The 27,611-nt window shown below is 60.8% G+C and overlaps 2 protein-coding genes across 4 annotated transcripts in view; one reads left to right on the top strand and one right to left on the bottom strand.

The window, feature by feature from the left end:
• Nucleotides 1–895: 895 nt before the first annotated feature.
• On the top strand, nt 896–16,377 carry LOC119156088 (cullin-9-like). The gene is made up of 29 exons (XM_037405461.1): nt 896–1,647; nt 4,215–4,369; nt 4,721–5,239; nt 5,366–5,501; nt 5,936–6,126; nt 6,636–7,020; nt 7,244–7,469; nt 7,794–8,001; nt 8,103–8,296; nt 8,432–8,649; nt 8,782–9,013; nt 9,330–9,435; nt 9,758–9,985; nt 10,152–10,242; nt 10,327–10,498; nt 10,714–10,819; nt 11,181–11,276; nt 11,365–11,540; nt 12,002–12,135; nt 12,215–12,391; nt 12,672–12,784; nt 13,240–13,422; nt 13,741–13,898; nt 14,245–14,455; nt 14,542–14,707; nt 14,853–14,998; nt 15,177–15,294; nt 15,699–15,901; nt 15,985–16,377. Exons 1-29 carry the CDS (start codon nt 921–923, stop codon nt 16,267–16,269), a joined length of 6,060 nt encoding a protein of 2,019 aa, XP_037261358.1. The 5' UTR covers nt 896–920; the 3' UTR covers nt 16,270–16,377.
• Nucleotides 16,378–16,577: 200 nt separating this feature from the next.
• Nucleotides 16,578–27,611, bottom strand: part of LOC119156087 (phosphofurin acidic cluster sorting protein 1-like) — a 69,585-nt gene continuing 58,551 nt past the window's right edge. For 2 of the 3 annotated variants that reach the window (XM_037405458.1, XM_037405460.1), the window contains exons 9-25: nt 27,204–27,355; nt 23,058–23,151; nt 22,665–22,736; nt 22,249–22,379; nt 21,996–22,128; nt 21,767–21,871; nt 20,291–20,397; nt 19,833–19,987; nt 19,634–19,744; nt 19,445–19,547; nt 19,057–19,089; nt 18,657–18,699; nt 18,512–18,554; nt 18,268–18,409; nt 17,852–18,075; nt 17,534–17,647; nt 16,578–17,432 (exon numbers count right to left, since the gene is read on the bottom strand). In XM_037405458.1, the coding sequence (XP_037261355.1) occupies nt 17,317–17,432; nt 17,534–17,647; nt 17,852–18,075; nt 18,268–18,409; nt 18,512–18,554; nt 18,657–18,699; nt 19,057–19,089; nt 19,445–19,547; nt 19,634–19,744; nt 19,833–19,987; nt 20,291–20,397; nt 21,767–21,871; nt 21,996–22,128; nt 22,249–22,379; nt 22,665–22,736; nt 23,058–23,151; nt 27,204–27,355 (1,878 nt within the window). In that variant the 3' untranslated portion in view covers nt 16,578–17,316. The remainder of the gene's footprint in view (nt 17,433–17,533; nt 17,648–17,851; nt 18,076–18,267; nt 18,410–18,511; nt 18,555–18,656; nt 18,700–19,056; nt 19,090–19,444; nt 19,548–19,633; nt 19,745–19,832; nt 19,988–20,290; nt 20,398–21,766; nt 21,872–21,995; nt 22,129–22,248; nt 22,380–22,664; nt 22,737–23,057; nt 23,152–27,203; nt 27,356–27,611) is intronic. The other variant, XM_037405459.1, reaches the window with a different exon arrangement.

Raw genomic sequence — 27,611 nt, 5'->3', positions numbered from 1 at the left:
GACCCGCTGCGCAGCTGGGGAGCGCGGACCTTGGCGTCTCCAGGCCCGGTAATGCCCCACTGCTGCCCCCTCCTCGTACCACCCTGCTCCAGCCCTGCGCCCCACACAACCCCCGGTGCCCCCGGCCGACCCGGCGCCGCGCTGCCTGGTGCCCATCCGCCGGCGCAGCCGGGCCCCGCGCCGCTCCCCGCCGGGGCGCACCGCGCATGCGCGCCCGCCGCGGAAGTGCGGGGGAGCGGCGCGGGAGGTAAGGGAGCGGGCGGGCTGGGGCTGGGCTGGGCTGGGCTGGCGAGCGCCCCGAGCCGAGCTGGCCTGGGGCGACCCCCCGACCTTTCCGTCTGTGAGGAGGACCCGGTACCGCAGCCCTGAGGCGAGACGGCCCGGCCCGCCGCTGAGGGGTTGCGGCAGTCTGGGCCGGGCCAGGCCCCTTTGCGGTGCCCTGGGAGCTCTCGCTTGGGCCACGCTTAGCAGGAGCTTTATTCAGAGGGGCCTGCCCAGGCGAGCCCGCTGCCCGGTACTTGCGGCGCCGGTGCTGCCTACCTCTAGCGGGGAGCGGGAGGGCCAGAGCTCAGGCCTGTTCCTGCCCCGCGCTCCCGGCCCCAGTTGGGTGAGGTGCGGCGGGGCCCTCCGGTACAGGCTCGCACCGGCACTCGGGGCCAGCGTGCGCCCCCCGCGGGGCTGCCCGCACCGCCAGCACAGCCGGGCTTTGCAGCTGAGCCTCCGGGAAAGGCTGCCCGCAGCCTGCCCTGCCACGGCTGCTCAACAGCCCAAAGAACACCGTGTCCTGCCCGCTTACCTTGTTGCTCTGTGTGTGATGTTTTCTGAGGAGAAAGTGAGCTGTGTATCATACTTCCATAGTCGTGTTGCATTAGGGGCTTATGGTACTGGCCTTGAGTACAGCCAGTACAACAGTACGTTTCATGTGTTACACTGCCACATCACAAGTGCTGTACCCTGCAGGATCACAGATTTCTAGCCATAGCAAAGCTTGTGCTCAGCCACCTTTCCCCAGCTCCTGCTTCCCCTCTGTCTCTGCAGGCACAGTTCCTGTCATGGTGAACGAGAGGCACAATGGCAACCTGCTCGTGCGCCTGGGACCCAAACTACAGGCTTACCCAGGGGAGCTGCTCCGGCAGCGTCGGGGCCATGATGGCCAGCCTGAATACCTGATCCAGTGGAGTATTGTCAGCTTGGAAGAGAGAGCAGTGGGAGGCAGCAGTGCCTCCTCTGCAGAGACCAAGCCAGAGAACATCTTGATGTGGATGTCTGCAGAAGAGGTCTGTGCCAGCTGCCCGGCGCTGCTGGGCAAGAGGAAGCTGGAAGGGCAGTGGGTGAAAGAGGAGAAGGCAGCCAGCCCATTTGCTGCAGAAGTCCCACTGGATGAAGCCTCGCTGCTGGAGATGAAGGCTGATGTCAGGAGCCTGGTGCAGCGAGCTGGCCGGCAGATGGCTGAGACCGGGGCCCCTGAGTCCTCCATTCTCAACACCATCCACGTGCTGAGCGCGTACGCCAGCATTGGCTCACTAGCGGGTGCCTTCAAGGAGACGGGAGCCCTCGACTTGCTGATGAAGATGCTGTGCCACAAGGAGAAGCAAATCCGCCGCAGTGCTGGCAAGATGCTAAGGGCCCTGGCTTCGCATGATGCAGGTGAGGGCTGCTACCGCTCAGTGCCACTGAGGAGGTGCTGCTGGGCAGCTGAGGGGTGCCAGTCCTTTTGTAGGTGTGGGGTACCTAGGAAGCAGTGTGTCTCGAGGGGCTTGTTGGCAAAAGGGGAAGAATCAGACTGGAGCTTCCAAAGGGCTCCTTAATCTAACAATAAGTTGTCTGTGGTGCTCTAAGACTTGGGAGCTCTTTCCCCTGATGGGTTCTTGAGCTAGAGTGGTAATTAGCTGTTAGGAGTGTTAAGGGCTGTCAAAGAGAGCTGTCCTCGCCAGCAGGTAGGGTCTCTCAGGCTGAGATGCAGCTGCCACTTTCCTGTTTGCAGGTTCAGCCAGTAGCAAAGCTGAGCACCCATCCCAGGGACACACAGACACACGTAGGAGACTGACAAGGACACAAGGCACTACCTTTAACAGCACATACATACGGGACTCACATAAACACAAACACAGATAGCCAAGCCCCTTCTTCAGCTGGCAGAGACAGAATGTCACTCATGCCAGCACATGCAGCATTCTCCACGTTCACAAGCACACACACATTCATGGATCACTTGAGTACCAGCATGGCCCTGCTGCCTGCCCTGCACCCCTACCAGGATCTGAGTCCCCCTACCCACCTGAGGGATCCCCCTACTTGCCAGCTCGTTGAGCCCGATGCTTGTTAGCAAACTTGTAGCACTCAGACATTTGTCCCTTACACAGTCCATATTCACAAGTCCCTCTGCACTCACAGCACAGACTGCCACCTGACTTATACCACTTATACCCTGGCCTGGATGCAGGGCCTCCTGCTTGCCAGCTAGTCCAGTAGGAAGTTTTGCTGACAAATTACATGCATACCGCATGCGCAGCAGGACTGCAGAAGATACAGATGCCTGCCCTCATCACCCCAGCACCAGGCACTGCAGTCCTGCTTCAGCTGCCAGTGCTGACTTCCTCACTTGCCTCCCTCCCAGTAGCTGTTTTTTGGGGGCCACACCATTCCCTCCTCAGTGGCTGATGGCTGAGGACCCCACCCACTCCAGTGGTTAGCAGAGACTCTTGCACTCACTCCAGTAGCACTCACTCCAGCAGCTGGCAGCACAGGCCAGGGGTACCTACACCCCTGGTCTGACTCCAGTAGTTGGCACCCAGTCCATTCTGGGCCAGTGTCCCCAATAGCTGACTCTCCAGGCTCAAAGTCTGTGAGACTCTCCCCAGATCCAGAGAGCAATGGCCCCTCCAACTGCTAACGCCAGGATGCTCACTTGCTCCAGTTGCTGACACCACAGGCCACAGGGTTTCTGCAGCCCCAGTCAGGTTCCAGTTGCTGGCACTAAATTCCACTCACACATACGCAGGTCTCACCAGCTGCCAGCACTCATTCCTTGCAATGCACACACATGTGGGACGGAGAGATAATTGGAAAAGATTTAATAAGAAGATGTAAGAAAACAGGACAAACTGCAGCATTCAGGCTCAGGGCTTAGTCAGACAAGTGCACTGACTGGCCACGGTTTACACAAAACTGGCCCCTTTTATACCCCTTTCTGAGCATCCCCCTCTGTTCCTTGCCATTTCCCTGCCCATGCACATCCCCCTGTCTGTTGACAGAGTTCCACTGAGCACCCTCCAACATCCCAGACCCTCAGGGTTACATGCTTATCAGTAGCGAAGTCCCAGTTTGCCTGCAGTTTCTTCATAACAGACCAATTAGTGCAGCTGACTGGGTTTGTTTCTGGTTATTGTCTTTGTTAACGGTAATTGGTCAGGTTTTATGTCTCTGTGTGTTTGTCTTTCTCCCTTTCCTTATCACTCAAATTTGACAAGGTTCTTAGTCAGATAATCTTACTGAAAAATAAGCATTCTCACACTGAGATGTCCATAATAATTAGAGTGTGACTGACCAGATTTGTTTCTCATCACTGCCTCCCGCTAGTATTTGTCAGTCACGTTTGTGATTCTTTATGTTCTTGTTTCTGGCTTCCTTCTTACTGTCCCTTTTTGCAGTGAAAACGTCCTTGACCGGATACACTTAAAGGAGCAGTCAGTATGTTTCTGCATACCCTTAACAATGAAGACCTGTGCCAAGGGGCTTGGCAGAGCCCTGGTTGGTAGAGGGTGGTCCTCACCCAGTCCTCTCATTTGAGAGGAGCTGCCACCGCTCCGAAGCGTCTGATGAGGCTTGGGTGCACTGGAAGGTTGCTGCTGGTGGTGTGTCCCACAAGACATTTGGCTTTCCCTGCCCTAGTGCCTGAGTTCATGTGGCTCTCCAGTGGGGCAGATGTGGGGGCTGATTCAGGTTAAGACTTAACTCCACTATTCCCTGGAGCCCTGTTTGGGAGCCAGTTATTTGGGGTTGCTTCTTTGGGGGAATCTTGCAGCTTTAGGGGTGGAAGAAACACAGCATTGTTAGTGGAGTAAAATGTTGCCCGTCCAGGTTAAAGGACAGAACACGGTTCTAGGTTACGCTGAGCAGCCAGGCTGTTCCTTGCATGCAGGTCTGTCTCGCTCAGGGAGGGTGGCATGAGGGTTGTCTTCATGGGGCCCGAAGAGTTTCTGTTGTTGTTGCAGGGAGCTGGGCCTATGTCCTGCTGTCTCTGAGCCAGCAGGATGGCATTGAGCAGCATATGGACTTCGACAGTCGCTACACCTTGCTGGAGCTGTTCGCTGAGACAACATCCTCTGAAGAGCAGTGCATGTCCTTTGAGGGGATTCACCTTCCGCAGGTAGTGGCTGGGCCTGTGGGATTTAGGGGTCAGGAGAGGTGGGAGTCGGGGACCCGAGCTGGTGTCCTTGTTTGGGACAGGAGGGTAGTTGGCAGTGGGCGGCTGAGCCGGACAGCACTGGGAGAGCTGGCACAGGATGTGGGCCTGGCTTGAGGCTGGGGTGTGGTGGAGAGGCGTGTGGGGAGCCTTGTCTCTGAGCAGGGAGATGAGGGTGGGCTGAGAGGTCTCTGCTGCTGCCTGCTGGTCTGGAGCAATCATGGGAACCTGACTGTGGATGATCTGGTGGCTCAGAGAGAGCCGGGGTCTGGAAGCACTGTGCAGGCTAGAGTGTGACAGCTGCGCTCATTGCAGATCCCTGGGAAGCTGCTGTTCGTCCTGGTGAAGCGCTACCTGTGTGTCACTTCTCTCATGGACAAGCTCAGCAGTGGCATGGAGCCCGGATGGGAGCAGCAGGACTGCGCTGTGCCCAGCCTGCTCCCTGAGGAGAGGAGCCGTGTGAAGCAGGAGTTTGAATTCAGCATGGCTATGGCAAACCTTATCTTGGAGGTGGTGCACGTGATGGGCTGGGACCCCAGCCACAAGCCAGAGCTGCTGCCCCAACAGGAGCTGCGGCCACGCACCACCCGCTCCATCTTCCAGCACAGCACCACGTCCTGCACTATTGCTCAAGCAGCCCCCACTCCTCCACCAAAAGAGCCCAGCATCTTCAAGACGCGCTCAGCCTTCCCAAGTCGCAGCAGCTATGTAGAGTATGTGCAAGCAAACCTGGTGCATGGCATGTGGGTGCGCATGCTGGAGGACTATGAGCAGGTTAGCGCTGGTGACGAGGGGGAGTTCCGCCAGAGCAACGATGGCACACCGCCCGTGCAGGTACCCTCTGTGGGGAGGGCAGGGGCTGGCAGGGGCCTTTCTGCTCTGTTGTGTAGCCTCATGTGGGGGCAGTGGGGTTGGGCTTGCCTTCCCTCAGCTGGGTGTGTCTTGGGCTCTTCTCCTCAGGTGTACTGGCAAGCCCTGGGCTGTACTTACTGGGTTCACTGGCACATGGTGGAGATCATAGGCCCTTTGGGGCAAGAGGATCATGAGCACCAGGAGAAGGTGTCCACTCTGGCACGCAGCCACAAACTGGCAGCAGGTGAGCAGCCTGTCAGCTGGGCCTGTGACTTCTCTGCAGCCCTTCTGCAGCCGCACGCTGGCACTGTGGGTTCTGCTGGTGCTGGGTGTCCAAGTGCATTGCCCCAGCTGGTCCAGGCACCATGGGAACAGGTTGGGGGAGCAGTGAGCTAGAGGCACCCATTTTGAGCGTGTGCTTTTTCTGTTCTACAGCCTTGTAGCCTCTACAGAGGTTCAAGTGAAGATGGTAGTCCCCATCTCTACAGCTTCTAAAGTCTCCTCCCAGCATGTTCCCCTTCTCTCGCTGCCCCGCCGCAACAGGCCATGGGGCAGTGGGGACCTCTTCTGCCCAGACGGTCCACATGAGCTCTTTCCCTGGGGAGTGTGGGGTGAGCAGCAGAGGATGGGGGCACTGGCAGAGCGGACAGTGCCCTTCCTCTTTCTGCTCTCCTGCAGTTGCGCAGCCATTTTTCTGCAAGCCCTTTGCGGGGCTGTACTCCCTGCCTTACCTGGGGGAGCAGCCGACCAAGGCTGCAGAGGCCCTGAGCCGTGCCGAGTGGTGGGAGCTGCTCTTCTTTGTGAAGAAGCTGGAAGAGCAGGAGCAGAAAGAGATCATTTGTCTCATCCATCAGGAGCAGGCGGAGCAGGTATGGGCCAGAGCCTGCAGTGGGGACATGGGAGGGGGAGAGAGTGAGGGAGAATGTTAGGGGAGGGGCCAGCCCCAGAGGAGGCAGCGGCCAGCATGAGCTGTGAGCCGTGCAGTGACAGCCTGAATGAGGCAGAAATGGGACTGAAACGGGAGGGTGAGTGGGGGGTGGCGAAAGCGTGGGGAGCTGGGCACGGCAGAGGGGTGGGGGAGGGATGAGAGGAAGTGCAGTCTCCCCTGACCCTGGAAGAGTGACTGTGTCCAGCGAGGGTTGGGTAGGCGAGGCAGGCCCATGGGGTGATTCTGCTGGTTGTGACTGGGTGGTGAGTACAGGTGGGAGGTGTGGGCTGGTGGCAGTTGGGCTGGGGACAGCCAGGGGAGGGTGGCACTGGGGAGTGGCCCTGGGGGCCTCCGGCAGTGCAGCCTTTCTGTCTGTTCTGGCACTGGCCGTCATGAAGGGCATGGGGTCTGTGGCGAGTCCACGAGGGTTAACTTAACTCTTCTGTCCAGCTGTTGGAGATGGACGAAGAAGCCCTGATCCAGCTGTCAGTACCCGTGGAGCTGGCCCAGAAGGTGCTTCGGGTCTTGGAGAAGCAGTGCCAGGGCAGCGCTCAGCGTGACCTGCGTGGCTCCCGCATCTACGCCAAATACTTCCTTGGTAGCGGGGCCAGGCAGGGTGGCAAGGGGAGCCCTGCTGTGTCCTCAGAGGGTGCCGGCTGCAGGAGCACCGTCCCTGAAGCCACGATGGCCAAGGCAGCAAAGGAAGACCTCTCTGCAGCCCCAGTGCCGCCCCAAGCCCCGGTTGTGGCAGTGAAGTCGGATTCGCAGCTGTTCAGTGAGCTCCTTGAGAGGGAAGGGCTGTTCTTCCCAGAGGTGACAGAGGAGCAGATCAAAGGTAGTTGCCTGCTTTGCACTGGGGAACACGCACGGTGCTGGAGGCATTGCCATTGCCTCGACAGAGGAAGGCTCTGGGCAGGGCGTGGGGAGCCATGTGCCCGGAGGCTGCCTGGGGAGGGGGGAGCCTGTGGGTGCTGGGTCTGTGGTTGCGTGGCACCCTGGGAGTTGCTTGGGGGTGTTACTGCTGCCCTGACGCCTGCACCCTGCCTCCCTCCTGCCAGTGTTAGGCAGCTCCGAGGGGGTGAGCGAGAGGGGCTCGCTGGCCGAGATTGCAGCTGTGGTGGACGTGGTGCAGAGCAGCAGCTCAGAGGTGGGGCTGCGCTTAGCTGGGCTCAAGCACATCATGAAGATCCTGGAGGAGGAGCCTGAGGCTGAGCCCGAGTCCGAGTCCGAGTCCGAGCAGCAATTCGGCAAATCCCTGGGCAGGCTGGGGAGCAGGAGTATTGGGTGAGCCAGGGGTTGCGCACCCCTCCTGCTGGCTGGGGAGGGCTGTGTCGGTGGGGTGGGGGACAGTACTGGAGGTGGCAGTGGAAGTGCGATAGCTGGTATGCTGAAGTGCGGTAGCTGAAGTGCGGTAGCTGGTATGCTGTGTGCCTGGCAAGAAGAGAAGCGGATCTTGTGTCCCTTTGTCCCGGGCAGGCTCATTCCTGGGGCTGACTCAGGTGTGGTAGAGCCATGGGGGCAGGGAGAAGGCGGCTGGCAGGGCCCGAGGTGCTGACGTGCCAGCAGCGGTGCCAGGAGTTTCCTCCTGAGGCGTCCTTTTGCATGCAGGGAAAAGCTGGTGAAGGTGGCAGTGGAGCTGCTGAGCGCTGAGGTGTCAGAGAAGGCCCTGGTGGTGGTGACGCTGCAGTTGCTGCCTGTGCTCATGGCGAAGTACGAGTGGCGCGTGCCGTTTGCCACGGAGGGTGGTGTGCGGGCTGTGCTGGCCTGCATGCAGCAGCACGCCTCCTCCGCCGTGGTGCAGCAGGCTGGCCTGGCGGTGAGTGTGACAGAGATGCTGTAGGTGGGCGGGCAGGCTGCAGGCTCATCCAGGTGTGGCGGAGGTGCCCAGCGCCCTCCTGACTGCTGTTGCCCTTGCAGGCCCTGAAGGTGCTGGTGGGAGCTGTGGCTGGCGAGGCAGGCGGTGCCAGTGGAAATCCCTTGCCCCTGAACCATGCCGATGCACAGATGATGCGGGAGATCTTTGCCAGCATTGGCTCTGCCTCCGGCAAGGGCTCAGCAAGCCCGCTGAGTGCCATCCCTGCAGCCATGAGCACCATGCAGAGGGTTCCAGGGTAGGGTCAGAGCGAGGAGAGCAGCTGGGGGTGGGGGTACCCTCTGCATGGAGTGGGGCGGGCAGGCGGCTGGTGGCTGCAGGGGAGACTGCGTGCTTGGTAGAGGAAGGTGCCCACATCGCTCCATCCCTGCAGGGGCTTCTCGGGCGTGCAGAACGGCTTGCTGGTGGTGAACATGCTGATCGACGGCCACCGGGGCCTGGCGGAACAGCTGGTGAGCTGCGATCTCCCCGCAGTGCTGCAGAGCTGCTGGTGGGACAGGCAGGGCAGTGGCTGCCCTCATGCGATGCTGGCCCTCAGCGTGATCAACCGCCTTGCGGAGCACCGGCTACCCGTGGGCCCGGAGGTGGCAGGTAGCACCCCCCGCCATGCCCTGGCCCACAAGGCGCAGCAGGCAGGGCTACCTTGCCTGCCAAGGCAGAGCAACCTGCTGGCACCTCTCGAGCAAGTGCTTGGGCTGGGCCCACGTGTCCTTGTCGTGGCAGGCAGAGAGGCCCCGCTGGAGGTGAGGGACGTGCAGATGCTTCTGGGCAGCCTAGGGGACAGTGTCTTGTCCAAGGACGTGGTGGTGGCCCTGGAGCGGCAGCTCTGTGGTGAAGGCCCCATCCTCTCTGGCGAGGCGGCTCAGCTGCTGCAGGACCGCAGGTGCTTCAGGCTGCTGCTGCGCAGCTTTGAGCTGCTGCGGGCAGAGAAGGCTGTGAGCCTGAGCATCCTCAGGTGGGTCCAGGGTGTGTGTGTGTGAGCGCTGGTGGTGATGTTGGGGGTACGTGGCACGTGTTTGTGGGTCCTGGTGGGGCTGTTCTTCACCAGGGGCAGGGGCACGCCAGCAGATACGCGGGTGCTGATTGGGGCGTTCTGGGGCGCAGGGCCATGTGGGGACAGCAGGGTGCTGGTGGGGTGTGTGTGGTGCCTGGGGAGCCTTGGCTCCCAGTGCCTGTGGGGTGCCGGCCCTCCAGGCGGGGCAGGGAAGGAGGGCTGCCTGTGGCACTGCTGTCTGTGTGCCCCAGCCTGAGCGGGCCCCTCCGTCACTCAGGATCCTGAACAAGTTCCTGGATGGTTACCAGGAAGATGTGCTGCCGTGGCACGAGTGTGTGGAGCCCTGTTTGTCCTCCTTGAGTGCCCAGAGCTGTGACTGGGAGGTGAGGGGGCCCCGGGACTCCCGGCAGGCAGGGGCATCTTTGCTGGCTGTGCCACGCATCGGCCGGGCCCGGCGTTGGTGACGCAGAGTCCCCGCCTGCGGCAGCTGGGCCTTGTTGTGGCAAACGTGCTGGGAGAGGTGGGGGGCGGCTGTCCTGGCGGCGGCTGCGTCCCGGTGGCTGGCATGCCCAGCGCCGTGCCCGGCTGGGCTCTCGCAGGCGCTGCTGTGGTGTTGGGGTGTCGGGGATGGAGCCCTGCTGCAGCCCGCTGCTGGGGCCTGGTGGGTTCTCGGCACTGGCCCTGACGGCTGCCTGCTCTCAGCAGGTGGTGCAGAAGGTCATTGGCTTCCTGCACCGCCTGGCCACCACCAGCAAGGACTGCGTGGTGGTGATGTGCCACGTGGGCGCCCGCGAGGCTCTGTCCAAAGCCCTGGAGAAGCACAGCACGGCTCCGTCGCTGGCGCCAGCCCTGCTCGAGCTGGTGACGGACTGTGAGAAGTACGCCAGCCTCTACAAGAAGCTGACGACCAGCATCTTGGCTGGCTGCATCCAGGTGGGCCTGGGGAGGCCCGGCTGCACTGTGGCTCTGGGTCTTGGGGCCGTCCAGCTGTCCGCGGCACCAAGGGGCAGCCTTCTGCTCTCTGCCTGCCGCAGCCCCTGCGGTGGGCGAGGGGAGGAGGAGCCAGGGTGCCCGGTAAGAGCCTGGCCCTGTCCCATAGCTGGTCCTGGGGCAGATTGAGGAGCACCGCCGGAGCCACCAGGCCATCAGCATCCCCTTCTTTGACGTCTTTCTGCGCAACCTGTGCAAAGGTGAGCATGGGGAGCAAGAGCTGAGCCCCTGTGCTTGACGTGTGCTGGCCAGGTGGCTGGAGGCTCCCTGTGCTCTCCCTGCAGGCTCCAGCGTGGAGGTGAAGGAGGACAAGTGCTGGGAGAAGGTGCAGGTCTCTTCCAACCCCCACCGGGCCAGCAAGCTGACGGACAGGAACCCCAAGACCTACTGGGAGTCGAATGGCAGCACCGGCTCCCACTTCATCACTGTCCATATGCAGTGCGGTGTGGTGATCAGGTGGGGCTGGGCCAGGCAGGCTGGGGGGCCTCGGGGCCAGGAGGGCCAGCGGCTGCGCGGGGAGAAGAGGCCTTTGGGGGTCTGCGTGAGCCCTGCCCCAGTGGTCTGCGCTGTGGGGGTTGCTGGACATGGGCAGCAGCGCGTGTGGCTGGCCCCGCGGGGCCAGGGCAGGGAGGTGAGGGCTGCTGGGCAGCACCGTGTTTGCTGTGCTGCAGGGAGATGAGCATGCTGGTGGCCAGCGAGGACTCCAGCTACATGCCGGCCCGCGTTGTGGTGCTGGGGGGAGACAGCCCTGCCACCATCAGAACCGAGCTGAATGCAGTGAGTCTCGCGTGGGCTGCGCAGGCGGTGGGTCCCCGCGGGAGCGGTGGGCTGGTCCTTGCTGTGCCCCGAGAAGGTCTCGCCCTGGTGCGGGGCCCCGAGAGGTGCCCTCCAGGGAGCGGGGGTGGCAGGAGCTGTGCTGCGGGGGCTGCCTGGCTGTAGGCAGCAGGTGCTGGAGACTTGGGCACAGGTGCCGGGGCTTGTGAGCCTCGAGTGGGGCCCTGGCAGGGGGTGGCCTGTGGCTGCATAGGGGCTGCTGTGGGGGACAGAGGCCGTGGCTTTAACGGGGGTGGCCAGCGGGGCACACAAGGTGGCTGCTACTGGCTGCCTGGCATGCTGAGGGCTCACTGGCTGCCTGCAGGTGACCATCCTGCCCTCGGACAGCAGAGTGATCCTGCTGGAGAACATGACCCGCTTCTGGCCCATCATCCAGATCCGGGTGAAGCGGTGCCAGCAGGTAGGGGAGCAGGGGGCTGGGCCGGGGAGCTGGTAGCGTGGGATGTCAGGGCCGGGCCCGAGGAGCTGAGGGCTGCGCTGTCCCCTAGGGTGGCATTGACACACGTGTGCGTGGCATCGAGGTGCTGGGTCCCAAGCCCACTTTCTGGCCCGTCTTCAAGGAGCAGCTGTGCCGGCGGACGTTCCTCTCCTGCACCGCTCGGGCTCATGCCTGGTGCCAGGAGATCTGCCAGGACCGGGGACGACTGCTGCAGCTCTTTGGCAGGTGAGTTGTCTCCTGGCTGTGCCGTCCCCGGGCAGGGAGGGGCCCTCGTTCCTGCCTGGCCACTGGTGGTGCCCAGAGGGCCTGGGCCACCCTGGGGTCCCCCACGTTTAAGTTGAGCACATGGGCATGGCTGACCCACCAGAGAGACCAGAGAGGTGCCCCACAGGGGCCAGCGCGTCCCGACCTGGCAGAGGTCAGTCAGGCACAGGCAGGATCTTGCGGCCACGGGTGCTGCACAGCGCCCCAGTTTCACGGGGCCCACGAGGGCCCCGAGACCCAGTGCGGGTAGGGCCTGGGGGCAGCGAGGGTCCCTGGCTGCTGGGGGCAAGCGGGGCTGCTGAGCCATCGTGCCTGGCAAGCGGCAGGGCAGGGAGCGATGGCCACACTCTGCTTGCCTGGGGTGTCCCCCCAGCTGGGCGGAGGCGTGCAGCAGTGCTGTGTGCTGCCCATGGCTGTTGCAGGCTGAACCGGGCGCTGCAGCATGAGCAGAGCTTTGCTGACCGTTTCCTTCCCGATGACGAGGCGGCCCGGGCCTTGGGCAGGACGTGCTGGGAGGCCCTGGTGAACCCCGTGGTGCGGAGCATCACCAGCCCAGGTAGCCTGCGCTCTCGCGGGCCTATGGGGGCCATGCCCCAGGCTGAGGCACCCCACTCTGAGTCTGGTTGGCCTCACAGACCCCCAGGGAGCCAGCCCCCTGGCCTGGCTGCTGAGCAAGTACCTGGAGAGCGTGGAGCCACCCCACCATGCCACAAGCTGCGGTGCCGTCTTTGGTTCCCGTGTGCGGCGCCTGACACAGCTCCTGGTGCACGTGGACCCTGGCGGCCCAGAGCCGGAGGAGGCAAGAGCAGCTGGTGAGCAAGGGGATGCCCTCCTGGGGGGCTGGGGGGGTGGTGGGCCAGAGGTCCAGGGGGCTGTGGCTGTGGGGATCCGCTGGGGAGCTCTTAAGGGGGCCCTTGTGGCACCTGAGGCCCCTGAGCTGGGGAAGGCTTGTGGCCGTGTCCCTGCGGCAGCCATGGCTCCCTGGCATCTGCCCTGCTCTGCGCCCCGCGGGGAGAGGGGCGAGGCCGTCGTGGGTCAGCATGTAGGGCCTGCCCGCAGAGCCCGGCTCAGCCCAGGGCTGTTCCTTGGCAGGCGGGAAGGAGGGGAAGAGCAAGGAGGCGGCGGCCAGGGCTGCGAAGGCGGTGGTGAAGTCGGGCGACCTGGAGAGCATCTGGCAGTGCTGGCGTGGTGTGGTGCAGCAGCAGGTAGAGCGTGGGGGGCCGGCCGTGGGGGCCACAGGGTGTGTGTGGGACCCCATACTGGGCAGGTGTAGAAGGGAGCGGTGCCTGGTGGTCACCCGGGAGCGTGGGGAGGGTGCGGGACTGCCTGGCCTCTGTGGGGGCAGCCCCGCTGTGCTTGCCACCCTGGCGGTGCTGCAGGCCAGGGGACAGGTACAGTGTCGGGCTCTGTGTTTCCTGCTGGGCTGCTGCTGTGCTTCTGTCTTGCCCCTGCTCTCCCAGCTCGCCGCAAGCTCTCGGTAGCCCATGGCAGCACTGGGGCCTCTAGTCAGCCCCTGGCTGGGACCTGAGCAGTTGGTGTCAGCAGAGTGACGCCGAGGCTGTGGATGTTCCCATGGGCCACGGGCCTGTCCCGCTGCGGGGCTCGCCCCTCTGGTGGTGTCCTGCTGCGGGGCTTACCTCTCTCGTGCTGTGTCCTGCAGGTGCAGCAGTTCCTGGAGGCAGCAGGGCAGGCGCCAGACCTGGTGGAGCGATACTGCAGGCTGTACCAGCGCCTGCGCAGTGCCACGGCGGAGCTCTTTGGGCAGCGGGCTGCCTTTGTGTTGGCCCTGGGCCGGGGCTTCGCAGGGGCTTTGCTGCAGCTCTCCTTCCTTACCGCCCTGCACGTGAGTCGAGGGAGCATGGCAGTGGTGCTGGGCCCTGACCTCGCTGGCCGCGGGTGCAGCAGGCGAGGCAGCCCTGGCTTGCGGCCTCAGGGTGAGCCCTGGGTGGGCAGTGCCTTGGCCCCCCGCTGAGCCATGGCGCCCTGCCCTTCGTCAGCCCCAGACGGGGTGCGCCGCTGCCTGGGGCGGGTGCCTGGGCACCCTCGGCCCCTGCCTGAGCGCCCCAGGGTTTCCCCAGCTGCTCCCCCATGCTGTTCCCTTCGGCCTGGCCCTGCGGGCAGCCAGTGAGGCCCCTCCACAGCCAGCCCTGTCCCTCCGCAGGTGAGTGAGCAGTTTGCCCGCTACCTTGACCGGCAGATCCAGGAGCTCCGTGGGGCTGCGGGCAGCACAGCGCCGCTGCAGCAGCTGCAGCAGCTGCTGGAGCCCTTCGTCGTCTTCAGTGGCCTGGAGCTCGCCCACACCTTTGAGCACTTCTACCGGTGAGGGTGCCGTGTCTCCACAGAACCAGAGGGCCTGGTGCAGCTGGCGTGGCGTGGAGGTGGCACTGAGGCCGTGGCTGAGCCTGGCCTGGTGTGGCGGTGGTGCTCCTGGTGCTCCCGCTTGGCTTTTCCCTGTGTGGGTGTGCGGAGGGAAAGGCTGCGGGGTCCCGCCGGGCACTGCATTTCTGTAGAGGCCCGTTCCCTGCTGGCGGAAGGGAGGGGAAGACGGGTGCTGCCGGGGCTCTGTGCCTTGCTGCGAGGCTGGGGCCATGTTGGTCTTGCGGTGGGTGGCTGATGGCCATGGGGCTCGGGCCGGCCCCTGACGTGATGCTGGCGGCTGTGGCAGGCACTACCTGGGGGACCGGCTCCTGGCACAAGGGCCGTCTTGGCTGGAAGGAGCCGTCGTGGAGCAGATCGGACTGTGCTTCCCCAGCCGCTTCCCCCAGGATATGCTGAGCAACTTGGCTGAGTCGGAGGAGCTCCAGCAGCAGTTTTGCCTCTTCCAGCTGCAGGAGCAGGACAGGTGGCTGCTGGAGCTGGACACAGGGCTAGATAAGGTGAGTGTGTTGGTGGGGTGGGGAGGCTGGGGGCTGCCCGCATTCCTCACAGGGATCCTGAGCTGCCCTCACGTCCACACGCCCAGACACTGGGGACAGTCTCTGTGGTACATGAGCCGGAGGTGAAGGTGCTGGCCCTGTCCCCGCACTGCTGGCCCGTTTCCCCATTCTGCTACATGGACGAGCCTGGGAGGTTTTTCTCGGCGGCGCTGAGCTCGCCCCTGGATGAGTTTGCCAACTTCTGCAGGCGGCGTGAGTGTTGCAGCAGCGTGCATGCGTGTAGCTCTCACCACAGCAGGCCACAGCAGCTCAGCCAGAAGTGGTGGGAGCACTGGGCTGTGCTGGGAGAGCCTGGCGGGGCCGGCCCCCGGCCCTGCACTGATGCTGTCTCCGGCAGGCCAGAGCCAGCTGGGCTGGGAGTGCACGAAGCCCCGTCGGCTGCAGTGGACGTGGCTGGGCCATGCTGAGCTGCAGTTTGGAGACTGCGTCCTCCACGTGTCCACGCTGCAGATGTACATCCTGCTGTGCTTCAACGGCGCTGAGGTAGGAGCTGGGGCCACGGCGGGCTGAGGGAGGCAGCAGATGCTGGCGTGTGGCAGGACCTTGTCCCCCCTTCCAGCGGGGTCTCGAGTGGTTCTCGGGGCACGGGCCCCTGCCTGGCGTGGCTGGGCCTGCGGCCAGCGGGTCTTGGCTGCCGTTCCCTGCCCGCACCCCCCTGCAGGAGGTGGCTGTGGAGGCTCTGCTGCAGGCTACGGGTCTCCCTGCTGAGCTGGTGCACCACGCGCTGACACCGCTGACCCACGGCGAGGGCGTCCTGGTGCGGAGCTGCGCTGTGGGAGGTGCGTGTGGGGCTGGGGTCCCCGGGGCGGTGCTGGTCCGAGCCCCAAGTGGGTGCTGGGGTGGGGGTGCCTGAGCTCGTAGGGGGAGCAATGGGCTGGGGCGAGTCTGTCAGCGCTCCGGGTGCAGGTCAGTTGGAGCCTGAGGCCATGTGGGCAGGGGTGTGTGTGGGGCCACGCGTGGGTCAGTGTGGGTGGTTTTGCCTCGGGTCTGTGGGGCTGGGGACCGGGGCCAGGGGTTGTGCGTGTGGCGGCTGCTTGGGGCTGTGTGTGGGGGATGGGGATGGGAGTGGCACCTGTGAAGGCAGTGGTGGGAGGCCCAGGGCTGGGTCCAACAGCCACACGTGTGTCCTGGGGCTCCTTCAGGTCCCAGCTCAGGGCTGGGCTGACCCTGGGTTGGGTGCTAGCTCCAGATGTGCTGCGGCTGAACCAGGCAGCCCTGGCCCGTTCGTCTGGCCGCCACCTGAGGCTGCTGCCCCAGCAGAGGTACCTGCGGGCGGAGAGGGCTGAGGTCAGCGCCCTGGAAAGGAAGAGGAATGTCCTCTGCTGCCTCATCACCCGCATCCTCAAGGTGGAGAAGCAGCTCCACATTGACAACCTGGTGTTCAGGGTATGGAGGGCTTGAGGGGCAGAGAGGGGGGCTGGCTGGGTGCTGCGCCCGCACTGCCACATGCGTCTCCCTTGCTGCCGTAGGTGATTGATGCCTGTCAGAAGGGTGAGCTGGGGCCAGGGCTGCAGTTCCTGAGCTTCTGCTGCCACAGCGTGGACGTGCTGTCCTGCATCCTGCACCTGCTGAGCCAGGGCTATCTCCGGCGCCAGGAGGAGAGGCCTCATGTTTTGGAATACATCTCTGCGGAACCCACACCATCCCCTACCTCCCAGGCCCAGCCCCAGGTTGCCTTCCAGACTGTAGAGATCAAGACAGCAGCAAGCCCAGCCTCTGCTGGAAGGAGACAGACTTTTTCCACCTTCAGGTAGACAAGGCCCTGGCTGCGCTGGGAGGACACAGGCTGGGTTGACACATGCCTGGGTTCAGTCTGTCTCTTACTGAGACTTGAGTTATTTTAAATAAATGAGCCAAGCTCCTCCCAGTCCCAGTGTGTAGTCTGTCAGAGAGCTCAGCTGGGCCACAGGTTGGAGTGTGGCCAGGTCCTACCTCTGGTTGGCCCTAGGGAACCCTGCCAGCTGTGCTGGCCCGCGGTAGCAGCTGCACCCTGCCCACAATTGTTCTCTCCCAGCTGTGCTTGGCCATGCACTCCGGCACAGAGACACACACCCGCCCGCCATAATGGTACCAGCATTAATTTATTAAAATTAATCCTGAAAAGTAACCATACAATAAGTTTAAAAAAAATAGAATCTTGTAAAAAAAAAAAACCCAGGTGCCCCCATGCCACACCTCCAGCTGGCAGCACCATGGGGCAGGGCTGGTGGGGAAGGGATAGGGAGATGAGGGGACAGCCTCGGCAGCGCTATGCCAGCCTCAGCAACAGGGCTGCAGAGAGACTAGAAAAGCTGCTGAGGCTCAGCCCTATAGGGCAGGGCCAGGCAGAGCAGTGCGAGGCTGGTGGCGGAGCTGGCGAGGGGCCGTACAGGGTCAGTTGCCCCTGCTCAGCACCTGCCCCTGCCATGAGCATCCTGCTGGCTCCAGTGGTGGGGCCCTGGCCTGGGCCCAGCCCAGCTGGGGCCCCGGCTGGCGGGGGGCTGGCCTGGCAGGCGCTTCTGGGGAGAGCAGGGCCCAGAGCCCCTTCTGGGTCCCTGCTGGCTGGTGCCAACCCTTGTCCCAGGCTGCTGTTGGGGGTCATGGGAGGCAGATGGCATGGTGCCCTGGCTGGTGTTGGAGGGTGCACGGACCCGGTCTCACTGGCCTCACCTTTATGGGTCTTGGCCCACAGGGAGCGGTGCGGGTGTGGTATCGCCCTCTGCAGAGCAGGCAGAGGCTGGGCCACAGAAGAGAGGGGACGAGAGTGTGTCCATCTCTTCCTGCAACCCTCCGCAGCTCCATCCCAGGGCTGCCCCTGCATCTCACACACTCTTTGAGTAGCCAAAGATGCCCACAGGGAGATACTTGACATGTGTTGGCCACTGCGCTGCCAGCTGGAAAAACTTCACATCGTTCCACTCCACCCCATCTATGGAGACTGAGAGGAAAGGGTGCAGTGAGCTGCAGCCCCGTCACAGGCAGCCTGTGCTGCTTGGCCTGCCCTGCGACAGCCCCCACGGGGCTCGTACCTCCCCTCACCTCGCAACATGGTGTTCTGGTGCTTGGCTGTGCAGATGAGGCGTGTGATCCCTTCGATGACTTGGCTTTTGGGCTCCAGGTCCTTTTCTTTGGGTTTCTTGCTCAGGAACATCACTGGGGGCCAAGGACAGGCAGGATCAATGTTAGAATGTCCCCACCTGGCCCTGGGTGGGAGCCCTCACCCCAGGGCTGGCTGCACTGACTGGTCCCTGCTGGGCCAGGTCTCAACCATGCCCTCCTGCAGGCTCCCCCCCTGCCCTTTCTGCAACAGACTGTGGCCCCACAGCTGGAAAGCATCCCATGGTGGGGCTTGATTACCTTTCTTGTTTTTCTCCTTGGTGACCACGGTCATGGCCATGGTGCTAGGGGGCACCAGCTCCCCTGTGCCAGGGATGCGGCTGACCTGGAGTGAGCGGAAGTTGCTCTTGAGTGTGTTCTTGATACCCGTCTCCCGCTTCTCACCCTCCTTCTTCCTGTCCAGCCCTTGTGTTGTCCAGTAGTCCACCTGCAGGCCCATCACCTCCACACCAGGGCTCAGGGACCTGGGCAAGATGGGCAGCACCATGCAGTGCACAAGTGCTGTCCTTGCTCCTCTCCTTCCCCATAGCTCAGCTGCAGTGTGCCCAGGGGGCACGCTGGCCCAATAGCCACAGGATGTGGCAGCGTCACCAGTGAGCACCTCAAACCCCTCCACCCCAGTCCCCACTGCCTCAGACTGCACGGGGCTTCCTTACCCAGCACCCGAGAGGCCGCTGCTGACAGAAGGGGAGGGTGGCGGGGTGCTCACAGTCTCCTTGCCATAGGGGACTGCTCCACTGGCAGCTGGTGCTGAGCTCAGCAGGGAGGGGGTGCAAACTGTGGCATCATCCGAGTCCACTGGAGAGGAAGAGTATGGGTCAGGGGGGGCTGGGGGACACCAGTGAGGGCCTCCCTGCAGTTGAGAAGGAAGCCAGGGACTCTGGGCTCCCAGGGACTCACCAGAGGCACTGAAGGACTGCTCCACCAGGCCCACCTTCACCACCTGCAAGAACAGACAAGTCGGATGATCCCCAGCGGCAGCAGGGCTGTGCAGTGCCCCTCTTCCCCAAGCCCCAGCTGCCCACTGGCCCCTCAGCACACTCACCCCCACAAAGGGCACAAACTTCTGACAGGAGTCCTCATCGGGGCTGCACGAGGAAGAGAGGCTGGTCAGGGTCTGGGTGTGCTGAGCACCGAGTGCCATGCGGCTAGCCTTGTGGCCCAGGGACCCCCACACTGGCAGGGGCCCATTGCTGGCTCATGGCCACCGGGTCTGTCTCCTCTGCCCTCCCTCCCATGGGACCCCCTGTCCCCGACATGGCAGCACAGGGCACACTACACAAGGAGGCAAGGAGTCGGCCCTTCCAGTGCTGGGAGAGGGCTTGCATGCGGGAGGGCAGCCCTGCCCCACTTTGGGGTCACAGCTCCTCTGCACGGCAAGAGGGATGGACGCACATGGGGGGAAGGGGGGGCCAGGCAGCGGCACAGCAAGCACAAGCCAATACCTGATATAAAAATCAAAATAGAGACTTCTCTTCCTTGGGTGCCAGAAACCAAGAGAAGGGAGAGGTGAGAGTGCAGCTGGAACATGAGCGTCAACCCCCGGGGCAGCACAGTGCTGGCTCGCAGCCCCTAGCCCAGCCCAGCCCAGCCCTGGCAGCCAGTCCCCACCACGGCAGGCAGTCACAGCCCACAGCTGCTGGAGGGGCTGAGCACACCAGGGGGTGGCAGGGGACGGCACCACAGGCCTCTCACCACGGGAACCCCAGCTCCCCTCAGCACTATGCTGCTCGCCGGTGGAGTACAGCATGGGACCTCACTCACTTGTCCCAGTCTCCCATAGCCCAGACTGGGGCCACATGAGGCAGGACAGGCACCCAGGGCCACGCTCACCTCTTCTGCTTGTAGGTCAGCATGGCCTCGGAGATGGGGAGCTGGTGAGAGAGGCTGGCTCCAGCGATGAACTGGGCGACGCGGCCTGCAATGTCCACAGTGTCTGTGGGCACAAAGAGCCATGAGGACCTGGTGGCAGCTGGGTTTTCCCCCAGGGCACTGCTGGCCCCAGCCTGGCCCGCTCCTCACCTGCGATGGGTGGCTCGGCCCTGCTGAACAGCTCCCGCCATGCTGTGTCCAGGAAGAGGGTGCTGTATTTATTATCCACCGAGGCCAGGTACTTGGCCAGAGGGTGAGAGCCTGCAGGTGGGAAGGGTGACGTTGGTGCAGAAGAACCCAGGCTGGTGGGAGAGGACAACCCCAGGGCCGGGCTTGCCCTGGCTCTCACCCAGAGGCACAAGCAGGAAGCGAAGGTAGTTGAGCCAGTCAGGTGTCTTGCTGGCCAGCTGCTCCACGAAGAAACGGAGGACAACGCTCAGGTAGCTCTGGTCCCCTGCCACCACCACCTTCACTGGGGGAGGCATGTGGGAGTTACAGTTACAGCTGCCAAAAGGGAGAGAAAAGGAGACTGTCAGAGGGGTGCAGGAGGGCTGGGGGCAGGGGACGTGCCTGCCAGCCCAGCCAACCCAGCAGCAGAAACCCATGGCTGGCAATTTCCAGCTTGCAGAGCACTGCTGCGGGCACAGCCAGCACGGGGATCCCCTGCTTTCCCCAGGGCCTACACCTGCTCTTATGGGGGCGTCCACAACCCCAAAGGGTCCTAACGAGCCCTGGGGGAGCCAGGGCCCTTCCCAGCCTTCTCTGCAGTCACCAGGAGCTGCAAGGCTGAGCCCAAGCTGTACTCACTATCGCTGGATGCGAGAGACTGTGGTGTTGAAGGCTGCCTGGATGTCCGCCACGGAGCAGGTGGATACGACCAACTGCTTGTGCGCCTGGAGCTGCTCACTCACGTACTGCCAATGCAGAGAGCTTGGGTTAAGGCACCCTGCGGGGGGGCACGGCTGTGCTGGCCAGCAGCAACCCACGCTTGCCCTGGCCTCTGTGCCCCCTGGGATAGAGCTGGGGTCCCGTTCCCACCCATGCTGTGTGGGGAGGCTGAAACCATCAGGTCACCCCTGGCTGCACGCCTGAGCATCCCCACTCCTCCCAGCTCTGCTGCAGGGGACTGGCTGCCTGAGCCCCCTGCTCTTCCCTTTTAGCGCAGCAGTCACCACCCTGCAATGGCAAGGGCAAAACTGTCTCAGGGACCAGATTGTGCTCCTTGAGATAAAGGGACCCTCTGGTTTAAATCCTGCCATCCCACAGCAGGACCCAGCTCATGGCTCAATCTCCCTCTGCTCATGCCCTTGCTCCTGCCCACTGTGACACTCTAAAATCTTTTCTGTGCCTCTTGAGGTATCTGCATGCAACTGAACAGTGGTAAAACAGGCAGTCATGCTAGACAAGGGGGCTTAGAAGATGCCATGACAGGGTCTGAGAATGGGCATTGATCCTTTTTACCCCCATCAGGACAGGAGCTAGAGCAAACACACCAAGGATGTGTGGCTTGGGTTGACTCCACCACCTCTTGCTGACAAGCCCTTTCTTCTGCCACAAACCCTGCCTGGATTTTCCAGCACTGTTTCTGGATGTCAGATGTAGCTGCAGGATCCCAAAGGGGTCTCGCAATGCTTTATATAACTGCTGTTTGCATGTCTGCACACACGTACTTGGCCCTGCTCACCTTCAGCAGTCAACTCCTCCATGCATGGGGGAGGCAGGGGCTGGGCCCGTCCTCACATGGACATGATGATGTCCATGCATGAGGCAGGAAGGCCTCACATGCCTCTCTGCCCAGAAACCCCAGTCCGACAACGCAGTTAATTCTCCCTGGGAGCGGTAGGCTACGCTCTCCCATCTCTGAGTGGGGAACGGCACCTCTGCTGCTTCCCAGGGCCTGGTGGCAGCAGGGGTAGTCTGGCACCTCTGCTAGGGCATCCAACAAAGCTCTGACCAGTGTGGTCAGTGGGAGCCTGGACCAAGTAGTGAGGACACAAGCCACAGTCCATTAACCAGCCTGGCTGGGACCGCTCAGGGTACTGAGATCTGAGGATCCAGCAATGCTGGTGTGTGGCACATGATGGAGGAGACACATGAGGCTCTTGTGTACACAGCTCAGCACTGTGCAAGTGCACTGTCTCCCTGAAGGAAGGGCCATGCTGCGGGAGAGGAGGGCACAGCTGGTGCCAGTTTCCCTAGGACACCCTGCCATGCCTGAGAGAATCTCCTGGGACCCTGCTTACAGCTTCCCTCATGTATCCGGCTCCTGTCACGGCTACTTACTTGCCCCTGCCACTCAGCAACATTCACCAGCACAATGCTCTCGGGGAGCTGCTCATCCGAGACCAGGATCTGGTTCAGCTGATCGTAAACAGACTTTCGGGGCACCTGTCATAGCATCACCACAAAGGTTAACCCCAGCCGCCTGCCTTGGCTGCTCTGCCCACAGATGAAGGCCTGGCAGGGCTCTCAAGTAAGAAGCCTCCAGGTGAGGTGGCTTCCAGGGTCTCACCTGGGTGCTGTGCCATGAGTCAGGAGAGCTCTCACTGTCCAGGCTGCTGGCACGGCCACCCTGTCCCTTTGAGCTCTGCCGGTCCTTCACAGAGGTGCTGCGGGGACGCCACAACTGCTTGCTGTCTGCCTTGCTGTGAGCGAGAAGCAGGAGGGGCGACACTTGAGGAAATCCCATCCCCACCAACACCCACTCACGCCACGAGCCAGCGTGAGCCCCCTCAGCCCTGGCACAGGGCGCGGACCAGCCTTACCTGGGGGACACGGCACTGGGGAGTTCGGCTTTGGTCCCGGGGCCCAGCTGGGCCAGCCTGTCCACACTGCCCTCCCTCATGGCAGCCTCTGCTGGGGCCAGCTGCAAACACGGCTCCTCTGCGGCCAGCTCCTGAGGGCCACACACACTCACTGTGCACACACTGCTCTGCCTGCCCTGCTCCCTGCACCCATGGGTGCCCCCACACAGGATAGGTCTGGTGGCCCTGCTGGAGAGCCAAGGCTGCAGGACCTCAAGGGGGCTTGGCTGCATCTCCTGCAGATCCTAACCCTCCTTCCACTCTTGCTGCTCCCCAGCCCTGCTCCCAGGCTGGTGGGCACTCCCGGTACCCCAGAAAGCAAGGCGGGGCCTGAGGGACATATAGCCCCCCTCCACACCCCTGTAGCCTTGACTCACCGCTGCAGGGACCTCTAATCCTGGCTCCTCCTGTGGCCGCAGCACTCCTGGCTTCCGCTTGTCTGCCTCGCCCTGGGGGACAAGGGAGTGGGGTCAGAGCAGGACACAGTGCCCCGAGCTGGGCAGCTGACAGTGACCCATGCCTGGCCTCACAGAACACATGCTCCCACAGGGGAGCCCAGTGTCCCCCTGGGACCGACCCCAGAGGATGCCCCCCATTGCTACCTGTCCGCCTGCGCTGGGAAAAAGAAGAGGAAAGAAGGGAAGGAGCAGCCCCAGGCAGGTGCTGCCAGGAGCTGAGGTCTCAAGAGGGAGCTGCAGGCACTGTGGGGATGCTGGGCTGGCTGGGGGGGGGAAGGGGTAAGAGGTGGTGGTTGTGGTGGTGTAACTCACAGGGCTGCCAGACTCTTGATCCTGCCCTTTCTGGCTGTGCAGACTGCCGATCTCAGTCTGGGAACCAGAATGAGAGACTCCCTCAAAGAAACGCCTGCAGAGAAACAGACGAACGGACGGACAGACAGACAGACGGGAGAGAAAAAGGCAGGAATAAGAGAGGAACAAAGTCACCACAATCCCAGCACACCCCCACCAGCCTATCCCAAGCACAGAGCACTGTGGAGAGGTTCCCAGTGGGACACAGGGCCAGACACCCAAGCGTCCAAGCGACACAGCCTAGCAGCAGACCTGCCAGCCCCACACACCATGGTCTGCTGCAACAATGCTGGACACAGGGACAGGATGGGGCCACCCCAGTCCAACAGGGCTAAACCTGTGATCCCAGTGAGTTTGAGTCAGGTCCCTGTCTCCTAGCCAGATTTCTCTCTCAGGTGATCCCCTACCACTGCAGGGCAGGGTGAGGAACCACCATCTTACTGGTATGTGGTCTCAGTCAACACCACAACTGCTGAACCTCCGTGTCCCCTCTGCACCACCATGGCTTCCACAGATCTCCTCTGCCTTCCTTTCTACTCCCCCTCTTCCACAGAAGGCTCCTTGCCTCTGACTGCTGCCGCAGCACAATTTCAACAGCAGTTTCCACCTTCCCTTTCTGCTTTCCCCTTTCCCAAGGCTCTGGAGACCACTGTATTGCACACAGAACCACACCTCAGGCAGCACAGCAACGTCCTCTTTTGTTCCCCAGCATTTAAATTTGCCCTTTTTTTAGGTCTCTGAGCTGATGTTTTGGTAGAACTGCACAGTGCAACTCCCAGGTCCTGTTCCCAAGTCACAATGGTCAACATAGGAACTCCCCTGGGGCAACAGGACTGTCTGTACCACCAGTGTGAACTTCCACCTTTTTCCCCTTTTTCCACCCATTACCTTTTTGCCAAGGACTCCCTCAGCATCCTGCGGGCTGCTCAAAGACCAGTCTTTAGGAAACAAGCAGGCTCCATCCCTGGATCTCACCTGTCAGCTTTATCAGGACCCTTGCAGCAATGGCAGCTCACCTACAATGTGTGACTTTCCTGTGGAACATCTGAGCTAGCTTCCCTCTAAGCTGTACATATGTATGTGCTCACTAACTCCCAGGAAAAGTATCTCCTGATTTGTCTGGTTTGTAGGTGGGGATTCCAGGTTGCAGGTTTCCAGGGATGGCCACAGAGGTGTAGGATACAGAGCAGTTCTTCTGTTAGAAAACAATGGAAACTCTGGCAGAGTCCTATCACCCTTGTCTGGATATAGCTGTCTGCAGAATACCTACAGACCTCTAAATATCCTGGCTGCTCCTTTTACTTTTAACATGTCTCCTCTTTTGGATACAGCATGCTTTGCTGCCAGGCACAACAGTGTTTGCCAGGTTCTTTGCTTTTACTGCTCCTACAAGGACATTTCAACTCAGGAAATCATGGTCTCCATCACAGAGCAGCTCTTCAGCAGCAGTGTTTATACTGGCTGGGAGAAGTCAGGGCTCAATTTTTCTCTCGCTGGCTCCATGACCAGCTGCTTCATGACATGTTCACTTACCAAAGCTCCAGGTTCAGAGTCAGAATTGTGCCCTGGTGGGTCATTTTCTCCAGTTCACACAGGGATAAGTGATGTCTGCTGTTATTAACATGTTTCTGCACTCTCCACCCCTCCAATCTCTGCCACAGGATCCCAGGCACTGTCACCAGCCTGCACAGTCATTACTTTACACTGGCCTTTTCTCAGCCAGCAATTTCAATCCATACAGACTCTCAAGTTAATAACTTAACATACAGACTCTTACATTAATAACTTCAGAGTCAAATCAGAGAAATATGTAAGTGTTCTAGTAATTCACACCCCATTCAGCATCTCTCCCACACTCCTCTGTATTGTCCCCATAATCCCACTAGAAGGTGGACATACCCCTGGGCTCCACTGGTACCTCAAAAAGGTATCTTCATCCCTTCTTTTTTCTTCAACACTGGGTGTGTCTGGACTGTATACACTTGATCTGGCTTTCAACACCCCATTTAAATGGGGCTGTCTCCCCCTTTCCCATGACAGCTCTATGTGTTTCTGCCCTCTTGCTTGCAATTCAGAGCCTTTCACCCCTAGAGGATGTGTCACACTGAGCACAGAGCTCTTCTGCAGTTCCCAGCTTTCCCTGTTCTGCAGCTTAAAGGCTATAGGCATGATTGAGTCTGAGTCTCAGCAGGTTGAGATTTAGGTAAATCCCAGACCTTCTGCACAGCTTCCTTCTGTTTGCAATGAATTAGCCCCCTCTCCCCCATCCACTTTCCCAGTCACCTATGGAAACATTTGCTCTTTCACCCCAATCTTCAACCAAAGGCTCTGACTGTTGAGATCTTACCTAACAGCCTCAGTTCTAGCTCCACTTTCACTCCAGTGCAGAAGCAACCCACAGCTGTGTGGCCTCCTGGGCTGACCAAAAGCATGGCTATCTGCCCCCAACACCACTGGCCCAAGCCAGGGCACTGGCCACTGCTCACCCTCAAGGACTACCTTAAAGCCCTTGCTCCACAGAGGCCTTCACAGTGTCTTGCAAGGCTGTCTATGACAATAAAGAAATCCAACTCGAGGATCACATCTTGAATTTACAGGCTGCGCTGGAAGGTCATCACCAGCTGAGAAGGCTATGCAGGGCCTTGGTACCATGCAGTCTACACTAAAGTCTACGCTGAAGACCGTAGCAGTTGGCTCCCACATCTCCTTAGAAAAAGTACAGACCCAGTAATGTGAATTCAAGGGAATACACACTCAGCATTGCCAGAAACTAAGACACTGGAGAGCAAACCAAGCTAGGAACGCTTCGTGAACCGGCTGCAAAACAGCCCAGGGCCCAATAGGCTGTCCTACCAGAGACTGCAGCAAACACCCAAGGAAGACTGTGATGGCAGGCATAAGCACAAACCAGCACTTACTCTAGGATGCTCTTCCAGACCAGATGTTTGCAAGCAGGCACTTGCAGAATGAGGGCAGGGTCTTATACTTAAATACTTTCAACAGACTTTTCTTACAGTTTCTTTACATAGTTTACATACATAAAACGGTTATCTGACCACAAAAGGACCTTCCTTTTTCTCCCGCAACACCTGTGTTTCCTTTCATGAGAGATCATGTGAAAGCCCTTGGAGTTCAAGCAGGCCACCTCAGCATCACCCCCTTGCACACATGCCTGCTGTCTCCTTCACAACGATTTGTGGGTTTGTGGAAAGCATGACTTCTGTCACGTTCCTGTTTCTTCCCTGGTGCCTCATGGGTTCCTGAATCCAGCAGATTTAATTTCAGTTTGCTTGTGACAGACCAAGTCTGCTACCCCTGCTAAGTACCTTCAGCAGGGATTCTAACCAATCTAAATTATATTTCAATACCAAACTGTAGAAACAATAATGACAAGTAAGCTTGGCTTGGCTAGAAGAGACCCAGCACACTGTGAAGCAGCCAAGTAGAAAGACAATAAAAGGCAATTTTCTCACAAAAGGACAGCACAGAAACAGAACAGCCATGAGCAGAGAGGCCAGGTAAACACAGATCCTGTGGGAGAAAAGCCTGGTTTCACTGCATGGTCCACTGGAGACCTCTATGCCAAGTCAGCAGTGCTTGGCAGAGCAAGTCAAGCCACTGAGTGCCTGGGGAATGAGGTGAGAAACATCGTTGATGGTTGCTAGTCACAAGTCTCCACAAAGGGTGGGAACACAGCATGCAGATCTCACAGGGACACAAGGACTGGCCCCAACAGTCACAAAGTGCTCAAAAGACAGGCATGCTTCAGCGTGGAGAGCTCTGAGAAGGCCAGGGCTGTCAGCAGAAAGATATGAGAGCTGGGAACAGCAGGGGCTTAGATCAAGTAGGTACTCTTCCAGCAGATCAGTAAGTGTCAGGTGCTGGTCTGGCAGGAAATTAAATGAGACTAAATGTGAAGGAAGGCAGTTTTAATGGGGAGTGTTGAATTTATTAAACAAGATATGTACGTGAGGAGCTCAGTGGTGCCAACAATGGGAATGGAGACAGGACAATGCCTTCATTAGCCCAAGGAACAGAAAAGTGTCAGGGCGTTTCTCTAGGTCCTATAGACTGTGCTGCTGACCTGTGACTCCCTGCAACCCTTACCTCAGGGTGGGCTTGGGTGTGCTGTGCACGCTCTCATTGTCCTCAATCTCCGGGCCACTGTCACTGTTGTTGCACTCTTCCAGGCTGTCATAGAGCAAGCCCAGGTCTTCCTCCACCTCCTGGGTCTGGTCTACAGGGTCAGAGTCCAGGACCTGTGGGACCAAGCCCAGAGGGCAATGAAGAGATGGAGTCACCTGCGTCCCAGGCCAGGCACGAAACAAGCTCCCTCCCAGCCACAAGGCACACCATGGTACTGTTCCCACCCCAGGGAGCCAAATCCAGACTGTGGAAGAATCAAGTGACACTGTCAGCATGACAACCATAGGAATGTCAGACACCCATAACACGTCCTGAGTGTTAAGACACCTGGGAGGACCTCTACTGGCTGTCCTGCACACTCAGTGCAGG

Source organism: Falco rusticolus, chromosome 12, assembly GCF_015220075.1.
Source record: "Falco rusticolus isolate bFalRus1 chromosome 12, bFalRus1.pri, whole genome shotgun sequence".
In the NCBI taxonomy this organism is placed as follows: Eukaryota; Metazoa; Chordata; class Aves; order Falconiformes; family Falconidae; genus Falco; species Falco rusticolus.
Note: the sequence above shows the minus strand (reverse complement) of the source record. Positions and strands in the feature narration are given on the sequence as shown.